At 40.5% G+C, this 13,498-nt stretch overlaps 1 protein-coding gene across 2 annotated transcripts in view; it reads left to right on the plus strand.

Moving 5' to 3' along the window:
- Nucleotides 1–13,498, plus strand: part of VWA5B2 (von Willebrand factor A domain containing 5B2) — a 1,682,718-nt gene that overhangs the window by 1,613,981 nt on the left and 55,239 nt on the right. For both annotated transcript variants that reach the window (XM_044070629.1, XM_044070630.1), the window contains one exon: nucleotides 1,641–1,710. In XM_044070629.1, coding sequence (XP_043926564.1) covers nucleotides 1,641–1,710 — 70 coding nt within the window. The remainder of the gene's footprint in view (nucleotides 1–1,640; nucleotides 1,711–13,498) is intronic.

Consider the following 13,498-nt stretch of genomic DNA (forward strand, 5'->3'; position numbering starts at 1 on the left):
TTGTCGTGCTAATATCCACACATTTAACAAAATTATGTCAGCTGAGCTTTCTGTCCTAGACATAACTGTAGCCTTCTTTGCTGCCGTACTGTTTGAAACACTTGTCGCATTATGGCTTCCCTTTATAGTACTGCCAAACCACTTACCAACAGATGTTGACTTCTTTTAGTTTTACATGCACCAAAGCTTTGTGCAAGCTCTTTTATGTGAATGCCAGTTAACTCTGCTGGTCTGTACTCATACGCACCCTTTTTTAGTATAAAATCAGATTCTGACAAAAGTTTGCTTCTTTCTTTCTCTCTTTGTTATTTTAGTGTCACAAATTGTTCTGTTTTTCCACAAGGAATATTGCAACTCTCCAAATTCAGTATTTATTGGCTTTTTGCCTTAACCTAGTAGCATATAAGTCAACATATCCCTGTCAGACCTTTTTTCTAGTGAAAAATAAATGCAATATACATGGCCAGTTCTTTGCAGGTTTGTAATACTGCTGGAACTTGTCATTAACAGCTTCCATTTCAGGCTTTTGGAAGATTAGCTTTACTAACAAATTGCATCATCACCAACAAGATGAAGTAATACAAACAATTGCATCATCACCAGCAAGATGAAGTAAAGTTGCAACTTGGACCTCTTTATCCTTTTCGGTTAGGTCCGAAGTGATGTTACAAAAGTTAAACATCTGCACTCACAGCCTCCAAATTTTGGCTAAACTGACTTGAAGAATGAGTGATTCTGGAGAGGGTGAGATGACTAAAACCATGGCAAATATTTTATCTCCTGCAGCTGAAAGAAATATGGTGGATGTTTCAAACAATCCAGGATTTTTATTCTGTCTCAGAAAGTATTGTGACTGGTTCAGCTGTAATGGCATATTTTGCTTTGCATTCTACTAACAAGATATAGTATTTTCATATGAATCTGTTGTCATTTTACTAACTTTTATTAATTTCTTGTTTTCTTCTATAATATCTGTTCTGATTGTCTTAAGTTATTTCTACCACGGATTACATTTTCCTGCATGCTAAAGGAGATTGAGAGCAGCCAGTGGCAATCCCCTAGCAAGTGGTACAGTGGCACCAAATGTTATATTACAGTCTTAACTAGCATCACTTTCTTTTTCTACTTTAATGGTCTGTTTTACTGGAGAGACAAAAGCTCTCGATATATTAATATACCACTTTGGTCCATTCACTGTCATTTGACCTTAAGCTGTTTTAGTTGATTCATTTCTTGGTCCTCACCTGTGGATGGTAGAGCTTTTGTTTGAAGTTCTTTAGTTAAATCATTTTGTAATTATTTGTTTTTTTAGTACTGTTAACAGTTAAATCATTTTACACTACTCTGCCATGCAAAGTAGTAAACTAACGAATTATGCCATTCTTTCAAGGGTGATTATTTCTATATTATGATTACTGTTGAAGGAGGTATATTTGTGCAAGATTCTAACCATTGACTATTTTTGTTTCGTCTTGGAGGAAAATGGACAGTGTTTAATGACCATGCCATCTTATTTGTGTATTCTCTCACCCTCACTTCCTCATATATCCCCTTTCTTCAGTGTGAAGTATGTAAATGAGATACTGTAATGCTTGAATGTTAAAAACAGCAAACTAATGAATGATGATTTATAATTTCAGGTTACAGTAGCAGCCCTACAACTTTTTCAGGTGCAAGATCACAGAAGGGTGACAGTTTCTTTGGCTCCAGGTATTAATTAAAGCAAAACTTAATACAAAGTATATGTTATGAATGGAGTGAATGACATCCTGGCACAAGTATACATTCCCATATTACCTTCAAACCCTGGAATGTTTTATCTGGTTATAAAATGAGCTTCTACTGATTTAAAAAAAAATAAAAGTTTATATAATGTGTGTATGGCAGGGAGGTGTTGGGCATACATACTTTTGTCTTTGAAAACAATCAACAGGTAAGTTATATGTTTTTGACACTATTTAAGCTTTGTGACCTGTGTTATAATGTCTATAAACAAGAAGATAAGGCTTTCAGACAAATAGAAAATGATAACTGAAAGGCATTTCATTAAAAAGAAATAATGCATAACCAAGACTAAGGGGGTAAGTTAGGCCTTGTGCACTGTTCCTTTTTTCCTTAATAGTTCTGCATCTTCAAAATAAATCATTGTCAGGTTTGGCAACCTTGATGACATCAGTTCCAAATAACATTTACATTTGCATCTAATTTATTCCAGAAAGTATTGAGGGGAGGAAATGATAACCCTAAACTAATATCCCTACTGTTAAAGGCAAGGCTATACTGCTGTTTGCTGAAAGTAGAAATAGAATACCAGGACAGTAGGATGATATATGCCATAGAAGTTGAATTTAAACTTATGCCTCTGAAATTCTGGAAAATGATCACTGTATAAAAATGTGCAACTTTGGAGGCCAACTGAAAGTCAAAGTTCATTTCAGTGAGTTACTACCACTGACTCTCATAACTTCACAAGCCATCTTTTAACAACTACTTACAGGTTTGATGTCTTCACAAAAGTAATACTGCTTTAAGTTTATGGTATGAAACCATGTACAACAATGTTTACTTTGTTTCACACCAGATACAACAGAAATCTAAGGATGGAAAACTATTTGCAAACAAACTGAGGATCCATCTACTGGACTTTTAGTACAATTTCATGTTTCAAAGCACCAGACACATGCAGTCTGACCTACACTTTTTCATCTATATTCTACTGTTTCACTGCATTAATTTGTGCTTTTTTGACTGTTTTTACTGTTTGTACCTGTTTATTACCTGCTTGTTTTGCACTGAAATATTGCTTAATTAGCATAAACTAAATCCAGACTTACTGAATCTAGCCTGTTTTTAATACACTTGAACTCAAATCCAGCCATTTACATTAAGAAGAGCTCCCCTGCACCCATAGCCAGCCTTAGGCATAGGCCAACTAGGAGGCCGCCTAGGGCGCCGTTCTAGCAGGGGCACTTTTCCAGTAAACTGGATGGTGTAAACAGAACATGAAAGAGGCACCGGGTGGTGTAGTGGGAGCACCACTTGACCTAAGGCCAACCCTGCCTGCACCCTTGTGACAGAAGAGTGTAGATATAGTCTTGTCTGAGCAGGGGTTTGCTGGAGGAAGTTTCGTTGTGTGATTTCCTATTGGCAGACTATTTTACAGCTGTTTAATTTTGCCTCTATATAAGCCTTGTGTTTGCATGTTTTTTTGGCTCACATAACCTGAGCTGCTCTGCATTTGGCATCCTTTGCTAGAGGTCCAGAGTGTTTCTACTTGAATCCAAGCCATCCAAAGCTAAGAACAAGAAACTCAGTTAATTTTGAGTTTGATCTGCTCTTTTAAACTGTATTTTATTGTTTTACTGCATTAATTTGTGCATTTTTGACTGTTTTCACTGTTTGTGCCTGCTTCATTATATGCACTTGTCTTGCACTGAAATATTACTTAGTTAACATTGACTAGATCCAGACCTGCTGAATCTAGCCTGTTTTTCATACACTTGAACTTATATCGGGCATCTTACATTAAGAAGGACTCCCTTCCACCCTTGTGGCACAAGAGTGGGGATCTAGCCTTGTCTAAGCTGGAGATTGCTGGAGGAAGGATCATTGTGTGATATCCTATTGGCAGACTATTTTTAAACTGTTTAATTTCACCTGTATATAAGCCATGCATTTGCTCATAGCTGTGCACCGTGCAACGGGGGTTATCGCTGCCTTGTATAGATGCAAATGCCTAGAAACTATTTTTTCCCTAGACACCAGTCAGTGAAACCCTCCCAGGTTCCCTGATGCTCTGCATGCAATGCAGTTGCGCACTTCTGCACTGCAGGAGGCAACTCAGCTGAGCGCTGAGCAACACTGCCCCACTTTCCATCCCTGATCTTCGGCAGAATAAGTCCCCTTGTTAATCCCAGAGCAATAGCTAATTTGCCCTCTCAGATATTAGTGCTTATGAATTGCCTGCTACTATGGACAGTCAGTTTCCCAACATTTCTCCAGCCAGCCTGATTGAGACAGGCACCTTGAAGCAATGTAGCAATTGCCTCATGTATACTGATAGCCACTTGCTGCTAAAGCAAACAAATACAGTGAGACATGTAACTATACCATGAAACTAAAATCAGTCCTCTCATGTAGGAATAAACAAGACATCAAACTGGTTGTCAGCACACACACTTTTCCACTAACACAAGATAAGATCAAGACACATAAACCCACATACTCAGAGGTACTCACTAAGAGCCTACCAAAAAACCAGAGACCTCCCAAGCACAAACAACCTACACATACTGAAACACAAACAGAATCCACCACTACACATAATACACATATCAGTGTCTTAACAATTAAGCCCCTAAGGCAAAACATCTCAAAATCTAATGTCTCAGTCATAGACAACTCAAGAGTGAAACACATAGATGTCCTCCTCACCAGGCTGGACAAGTTGAAAGTCATGGTCAGTTGTCTGTCAGGTGCCAGATTCTGTCAAATCATGCATGCAGTTGTCACTCAGCAACAATTACTGTTATGACTCTGCCATAGTACATGTTGCAATGAATGACTTGAGATGTACCTCTCTAGACAATATGAAGAGAGACGTGACTAAACTCTCAGACTATGTGTCCCAGGCAGGTATGTCCCTAGCCCTAAGCAGCATTCTACCTTCACCAAGGATGATACCACAATACAGACAAAAAAATGATTGATTTCAATAATTGGCTGAGCATCTAGTGTCAGTCCAGGGGGATCCAGTATCTGCCAGCCTGGGATGATATGGTCGACAAACCACTCTGCTTTTCCAGAGATGGCCCTCACCTGTCTCTTCAAGGCTATTGGATACTGCTAAACAAGCATGCCTCCCCATTGTCCCCTTTTTAGGCAATGCCAAAACAACAAAACTTCTGACATAAAGAAATCCACTGCAGACAAACTCAAGGTCATGCTGCTTAATGCTAAGAGCCTAAACAGCAAACTGCACTGCTTGGAAGCATTCCTCACCCTGTAAGATGCTGATGTCTGTGCAGTCACTGAGACTTGGTAGAAGGCCACAGAGAGCACCCTGGTCGTACAAGGCTACAATGCCTTTCATACATTCCAACCTCAAAACGAGTGTGAAAGAACCAAAGGTGAAGGTGTTTCCATCTTCATTAAATCCAAATACATCTCAAGACTTGTAAAACAGTATGACTCTCTTGAGTACTCCAGGTCCAAACAGCTATAGGCAAAATACCCTACTACATCATCGTTAGCTACAGGTCCCTTACCATGAACCAGGAGAAGTACAACACCTACCTGAGCCTGCTAGAGTCACTCAATATAGAGCCAAACACCTTGGTCCTAGGACATTTCAACTATCCTTTCATCAAATGGGTGACTTACATGAACACAAACATGATTGCTCTGAGGTTCCTAGATTTCGTTAATTCAAATGCCCTAAAACAGTTGGTCTGCACCCCTACAAAGGACTCAGATGTCCTAGACCTGGTGCTCACCAACATGGGGGGGTCACTGCATTACTCCTTGCATGTTGCCTTCCGTGGTATGTTCAGACCATAAATCAGTTTCTTTTGAAGTAAAGATCAGACCTGACACCCCCACAGTAACAAAAAAAATGAAACATTTCTCTAAAGCAGACTATAGCCTACTAAGAGATGGTATAAAAAGTTTCAAAGCCCCTGCTAACACAGCCAACAATGACTCCTATGCAGAAGAGTACACAAATGCCCTATATAGCCACTTAAACAAATGTATTGACTCAGCTGTACCTGACAGGACTAAAACCAGGCCCTGCAGAAAAAACAAGCTATGCTGGTGGACTGTAAGTATAAATAAGTTATATAACAAAAGAAAGAAACTGATATCTAAGAAGAAAAGGGAACTTACTCAAAAGAGGAAGAATACCCACCACAGACTGAACGAGCAAATCAGATATTTTGTAAAGTCCTCTAAGGCTAGTTATAAGACAAAATTAGCATCCCTAGCTAAAGACAACCATAAGGCATTCTTTAGCTACATGTAGAACCTAAAAGGGTGCCAAACTTATAGTGGACAGTGTCACTCACAGTGAACCTGAGGCAATTGCCAACCTGCTAGCTGACAGATTTGGCAATAACTTCACCCCTTGTCCCCACAAGCCATGCATGGGACCAGAGAATATCCCAGATTGCGTACTAAACAATCTAAAACAAAACCTAATGGAACCACTTGGCACTCTCTTTAGCCATAGCCTGAACATTGGCTATTTTCTTGCAAAGTGTAGAACAGCAACCATAATACCCTTGCACAGAGTGGGTCCATCAACTGACCCAGGAAACTATTGACCCATAAGCCTAATCAGCCTTTATCTGCAAGGCCATGGAAAGTATCATCATGGACCTTATTTAAAAGGACATAGGCAACCTTCAAACTCTTGACCCAACCCAACTTGGTTTCGTCAAGGGTAAATCTTGCTTATTAAACCTGGTGGACTTCTTTGAGAATGTCACCAAAGCCCTGGATGAGAGCAAAGCAGTACATACCACCTATTTTAATTTAGCCAAGGCTTTTGACACAATCCCCCATTAAGGGATCATTGAGAAACTCTCCTGGCTGGGGATTAACCCATATGTCACTAGATGGGTAGCCAAATGTCTCACCGACAAAAAGCACACTGTCAAAGTTGGGGAGTCCACCATCACCTGTAGACCAGTTACCAGTGGAATACCACAAGGATCTGTGCTGGGCCCTCTACTGTTTGGAATCTATTTCTCTAATGTCCAGATGAAAGTAGATGGCCCGTGGCTTACCAAGTTTGCAGATGATGCAAACTGGGCACAATCACTGAGTCCCAACAATGTAAACATGTTAAAGAAGGGGCCGACGCAGACAAGTGCTTGGTGCCAAAGACACGGACTAACTAAACACAAAAAATGCCTCTTTAACCCCTTTGGCAAAGAAGTAGTCCTGCTAATTATGATATAGATAGCACCCCTCTAAGCTTAAACCCAGTGGGGTGAGACTTAGGAACACAGGTTGATAGCAATCTAAACTTCAATGACCATGTGTCCATAGTGATAAGGAAAGTCTTCTACGGTGCCATCTCATAAATAAGGGCATCGCATCCAAGACTAAGCAGGTTATAACGCTGCTGTATTCGACCCTTATCAGACCACTAATTGAGTGCAATGCTCCCTTCTGTATGTATCTCACCAGACACCTGCAGCAACTGGAGAGACCATGGAGGTTTCTAACCAAGAGAAACCAGGGCCTCCAAAATGTGACTTACATGAAAAGACTGAAAGCCTTGTCACTGTACTCTGTATCATACAGGCTGCTGAGAGGTGACCTATGCCTGGCATAATGGAAATGCTGCACATCTGCAAATCAAATGGGACAAGAGTCACTCGCTCCAGGGATTTCAACCTAGCCTGTGCCATTAACAAAACATGCTGGAGAGACAAATATATCTCCCACAGATTGCCACTCCTCTGGAATAAGCTTGCACTTTATGTGAAGCAGAGCTTCTCAATCAGCCTATTTAAGCACAACCTTACAATTGGATGGGTGACCATAAATTCATCCTGGGGGTGACACCTACATCCCTCATGGACAGGGGTAGTTTGTGCTGATCATAAAATTGCTCTACTAACAACGACAATCAAACTCAATTAGGGTAGACTGTCTTTTTGCATGGCTAGGCTTGTAAAGGTCCTAGGGCCATTAGCCTAGTAACCTCCTATGAACCTCTGAACTTTACCTGACTAATAAGTCTGCTTCGAAGTATATCTGGATGGAGCCCTGACTACATCCCAGATTACATAGCTTCATCTAGTGATGACTGCACAAGGGAATGAGGTGACGGGAGTGGGGCGGGAATGGGAATGAGAGGCTACACTCAGCTCAGATATTATGGGAAGATGAAGGTTGTCTGGCTTGCTGCATCACCTCCACCTGCTGGAGAACCAAGGTAGTGCAGCAGTAAGAAGATTCTGGACAAGAGGTTGACAGGCATTTTACCTACCAAATAGAACTCTGTAGAGCACTTGTGGATTACTGAGAATTTCAAGGCACACACTCATTATATAACTTATAACTACTGCTCCTGGATTGCAGGAGATACCCTTTTCAGCCATGGGCAAAGGGTTAGTGCAAATAACATGCATTTATGGCTTTCATTCTCACTACAACATCAGGAATGAAAGGGACAGGGCTGATCACTTGTTTAGGTGGAGCAAATAAACAGCAAGAGGCAAAAAGGTGAAAAAAATAAAGTAAAAAATGTTTTTCTATCAAGTGCCCACAGTCTTCTTAAAAAATACATACTAAAAAAATCAGATTGTCAGACTATGTTGACTCAAAGTAATTTTGATTTTGCACTAATAGTGACTATGGTTAACAGAACTGGAGGAAGTTTTGCAATATTTATAATCATCCACATCAAACTGACCCTTATGATTATTGTTACTATTATTATTATTATTATTATTATTATTATTATTACTAAAAAACACTGAAAACCATACTAGTCGATATCCTGAATATTGTGAACACCAGAACTTTAGGAAGACTGAAGTCTTCGGATGTTACAGATCTCTATCACTGAACACACTGTCACATTTTCAATTCTTACACTTTTTATCTAGCATTAGCAACAAGTGCCAACATAACCATTAGTTATAGGATCCTGTAGTTTTATTTCCACTGAGAATGTTATCACAGGGCATATAAACATTATGGCATGCCTGATTCAGTAATATATAATATTTCAGATATAACAGACCATCCCATGCTTTAACTTAAATCTGAGTTAACATACAGACTACATCAGGAGATAAGTGTGATTGTTCTGTAAAAAATACTTTAAGTAGTAGCAAAATGGAAAGAACTAGTGCACGACACCATGCCCAGTGATGCCTAGACCTGCTTTTGTGATACTTGTAGTATAACTGTCAGTACATATTGAACAGTATGCAGGAAGTTACAGAAATTGCCCTCATGAAATAACAGGTTGGATAAGATGCCACATAAAAGAAATGTACTTATTATCACGCTTTAATATATTTACCACGAGCTCAAGTATGCATAGTGTAAGTTTTGTCTCAGGCAGGCTTTTAAAAGGTTATTCACTCAGCAAAGGCTAAAACAGAATTACACATTCATAGCTTTGTGTTTTCATAGGTTACTATTGGGCTGTTGATTCAGGTTATTAATAGGCCATTGAATGGATAGATCATTTGTACAGGAAGTCTGTTCTAGAGTTGAGGAATTTTGTCAGAGAGGTATCTATCCCACTAGCTGGTTCTGTGTATGTTATGGAGGAGTTTTAAACCTTTTGAGTGGTGTTCACAGTGTTTATAGGTTTTGTAAATGGGAGAGGTCACACAGAACTGAATCATTTGAGGCCTTGCATGCAAAGCAGAGGTTACTCATTTGGAGTCAGATAAGCGAGAGAATGCTTTAAAGCAATATGCATAGTTCATGGAAATGATACCCTTGATTCACTTGATGAGGCAGTGCTGGGTTTTTTCAAGTTGGACTGAGTAGCATCCAAGGCTGGGCAAGGGGGCAGAAAATGTGGGCAGCTGTACTGGGTGCAAGTTGTTAAGGGTTCAATCAGCAAATGCTGACTGGACAGTAAGCAGTTGGATAAGGCACTATGAGCATTTAGAAATGAATGCCAGTACCACAATTTTATTCAGGCTTGAAGAACTTCGTATTCCATGAGTGGGATTTAGACTGGAACAAGCCACCTGCTATATTTATAGCAAGTGATTAGCTACATTTTACAAAAGTTTAATTTTTTTTTTTTTTGCTCTTCAACTTTGAGTTGTGGGGGCACAAGATCGGCAAGCTGTGTAGGGCACCAAAAAAGTTATCTAGCAGTCTGAAGCTGGATCACTTGGTTACATAGATATATGTCAAATGGATAATTATATCATATTATATTATATTATATTATATTATATTATATTATATTATATTATATTATATTATATTATATTATATTATGGGCCTAATGTAGGAGGGGTAGAGAAGGATAATAACTTCTCAGCCCTAGAAGATATACCTTTTCTTTGGTGTTCAGTTAGGTTAGGTAGAAACACCTGCTGATAATACCAGGTACATAACAGTCAAAGAAGAGTTCATTATCTACAGCTGCCCAGGTCCCTAATGAACATCATTTTTTTTTTTGGGGGGGGGGGGTCATCTATGCAGTATGTGCATGGGTGTTCATGTTAATCACAAAAGTCAGTGCAACACTTTTTAGCGTTCAGCTTAAGGCTGTGGTCCTGGCACCATAGATTTGCACATATTAGACCCTCTTGGAAGATCTGAGAGTACTCTGGACGTTGATAACAACTCCAAGTTCATAATCATCTGCAAACTGTATTAGCCACAGAGTCAGAGACCTTTAAAATCAGCTTTAATAACAGAGAAGTAGATATTACATAGAAGGATCTTAGAACTAATCCCTGGAGGACCCCACTATAAATGAACTTTTTAGAGGACAACATAACTCCAATCCTGAGACATACAAGAACAATGAATGTATTCCACTCCACTCTACAGCTTCTCCTAGACATACTTTGTTTTTGAGGCTCATAGGTGTTCATAGGTGTTCATAGATGTGTACTAGGCTAACATCCCTGGAGCCTATATAAGCCTAGCCCAAGAAGATTCCCTGACATCATGCCGCCCAAAGTTAGTTCTCAGTGCCCCTGTCAAGCAAGGGCACTGAAGTGATTCCCGGGGTGAATTTCCTATTGCCCATCCATTCATCAAGATTTCTCTTAAAGAGGGCCAGTGAAGTGCTCTGCTTGACATGAATGGGAAGTTTGTTCCAGAGTATGGGAAGTCTCTGGGTTAGGAACCTGTCCCTCCAGCATGTTCTGTTTATTGTGGTAATGAGGTTTAGGTCCCTGGAGCATGTGGCAAAGAGGGCTTGGGATTTCTTTAGGTGTAGCATATCTAGCAGCTCTGGGTCAGACATGGCTTTGTATGCCAAGCAGAGATCGCCTCTAAGTAGGCGATAAGAGACAGAGTATAGCTGGAGTTTTTTGAGTCTGGCCATATAGGGCATGTGTCTAAGACCTAAGATCCTCTTAGTGAGGTATTTTTGTGGTCTTTCCAGTTGTTGTAGGTGTCTAGTGAGGTACATGTCAAATGAGGCATTGTATTCTATAATAGGTCTTTCTTCCTGGATGAGAAACCTTTTGTAATGAGATGTGCCACATAGAAGGACTTTCTGACTACAGTGGCAATGTGGTTATCAAAGGAGAGGTTGCTGTCAACCTGTGTCCTCAGGTCTCTTATCACACCTTCAGTGTTTCGTGGACTACTGCCTATGTGGTAGTTTATGGGCACTGAATTTTTACCAAAGGGAATGACAATGCACTTTCTGGCATTGAGCTTAAGGCCATGGTTCTGGCACCAGTCTTTGGTGTCAGTGAGGCCTTTTTGTAGAATGTCTACATCAGGTGGAGAATCAATAATGGCTCCTAGTTTGCAATCATCTGTGAACTTGGTCAGCCAGAGACCCTTTGTATTGGCTTGAACGTCAGAGAAGTAGATGCCAAACAGGAGAGAACCTAGGGCCGATCCCTGTGGGACACCACTTGTAACTGGCTGGTAGTCAGATTTGGAGTCCGCTACTTTCACAGTGTGGGTCCTATCAGTGATCTAGTTGGCAACCCATCTTATGACATAGGGGTTTATGCCTAGTTTAGTGAGTCTCTCTATGATTCCTGAGTGAGGGATGGTGTCGAAGGCCTTGGCAAGATCTAAGCAGGCTATGTGAACTACCTTGCCCTCATCCACAGCTCTGGTGACAGATTCAAAGAAGTCTATCAGGTTGAGCAGAAATGATCTACCTTTTACAAACCCAAACTGCATGGGGTCCAGAGTTTGGAGATTCCCTATGTCCTTATTTATAAGGTCCATGATGATGCACTCCATAGTCCTACATATCAGACTTGTCAGGCTAATGGGATGGTAGTTCCCAGGGTCTGTAGTCGCTCCCGCTTTATGGAGTGGGATGACTATAGCAGTGCACCATTCAGTAGGAACAAAGCCTGAAATGAGGCTGTGATTGAACAGGGCACTCAGGTGTGGTGCCGGTTCACTTTGTAATTCATGTAGAACACAGCCAGGGATATTATCAGGTCCCATGGAAGCTGTATTCTTGGCTTTGGACAGTGGTGTTTTTACCTGTGTAGCCATGATAATAGGGACTTGGCATTCCTCAGGTATTGTGATAGGCCCTTTAGGGGGTGAAAGGGGGGTAAAGTTCACAGTGAACCTGTCAGCCATTATGTTGGCAATATCAGTTGATTCTGTATATGTATTGCCATTGTGCTGTAACTCAGAGCAGATCTGAGTATTGCCATGTAGATTCTTGACATAACTATAGAATGCCTTGTGGTTGTCTTTAGAATCTGCAGCAATTTTGTTTTCGTAGCTAGCTTTAGAGGATTTGATGATGGATCTCAGTTTTTTGCTGAGGCTGACAAGGGAGTTTTTCCAGTCTTGGGACTTCACCCTTTTCTGCAACAGTTTTTTCCTTCTGTTATAGAGTTTGTTTATGGTGGGGGACCACCAGATTGGCTTCCTTTTTTTGGAGGAGAGCATCTTGGTTCTGTTTAGTATGGCCCGTTCCATGCACTTGTATATGTGCTCATACAGTGCATTGGTGTATGATTCAGTCATGCACCTATTTTCCATTTGCATGAGTGTCGTCAAGTTTTTAGAAGTCCAAAATTGGCTTTGGAGAATTTTTTTACAGTGGTTTCTTTTGGAAAGTGAGTGTGGGATGTGGATATCCATGATAATTGGCTTGTGGTCAGATATGACCAGGGAGGAGTTGATTACTGGTGTAGAGCAACGGTTGCCCATGTTAGTAATGACCAGGTCAAGGATGTTACTACCCCTGGTGGGAGTAAGAATGAGTTGGACTTAATGAATTCCAGAAAACTTTGAGCAAGTGTGTTGGTACATGAATAATTTTCCCAGTTAATGGAGGGGTAGTTAAAGTCTCCCAGTATAAGGGTATTGGGTTGTACCCTAATATTTTCCAGTGTGCTTAGGAATGTGGAGTGGGAGTCTTGGGACATGGTGGGGGATCTATAGCAGGCTACAACCTGAATTTCAGTTTTACCTAGTGTTAGTTGTACCTGAAGTATCTCTGATGTGTTATGTTAGGCTACTAGTCTGGAGGTGTGCATATCCTTTATGAATATGGAGACACCACCACCTTTAGTGCTTCGGTCCAGGTTTAGGGGCTGAAAGGTCTGGTATGAATTATAGCCTGGTAGTGCTGGGGTGTTCTCCGGAGCCTTGAACCAGGTCTCAGTCAATGCACAGATGTTGATGTTCTCCATTTTAAGGAGTGCTTCGAGCGAGTGCATTTTGAGATTTAGACTTCTAGCGCTGAGTAGCATAACCCTCAGATTTTGTTTGCTTGTAGCTGTTATGGTGACAATTTTGTCTTCAGGACATTGCCTAAAAAAGGCACTATAGG

This window comes from Protopterus annectens, chromosome 4.part1, assembly GCF_019279795.1.
Source record: "Protopterus annectens isolate FY-2018-M chromosome 4.part1, PAN1.0, whole genome shotgun sequence".
NCBI classification, from domain to species: domain Eukaryota; kingdom Metazoa; phylum Chordata; order Ceratodontiformes; family Protopteridae; genus Protopterus; species Protopterus annectens.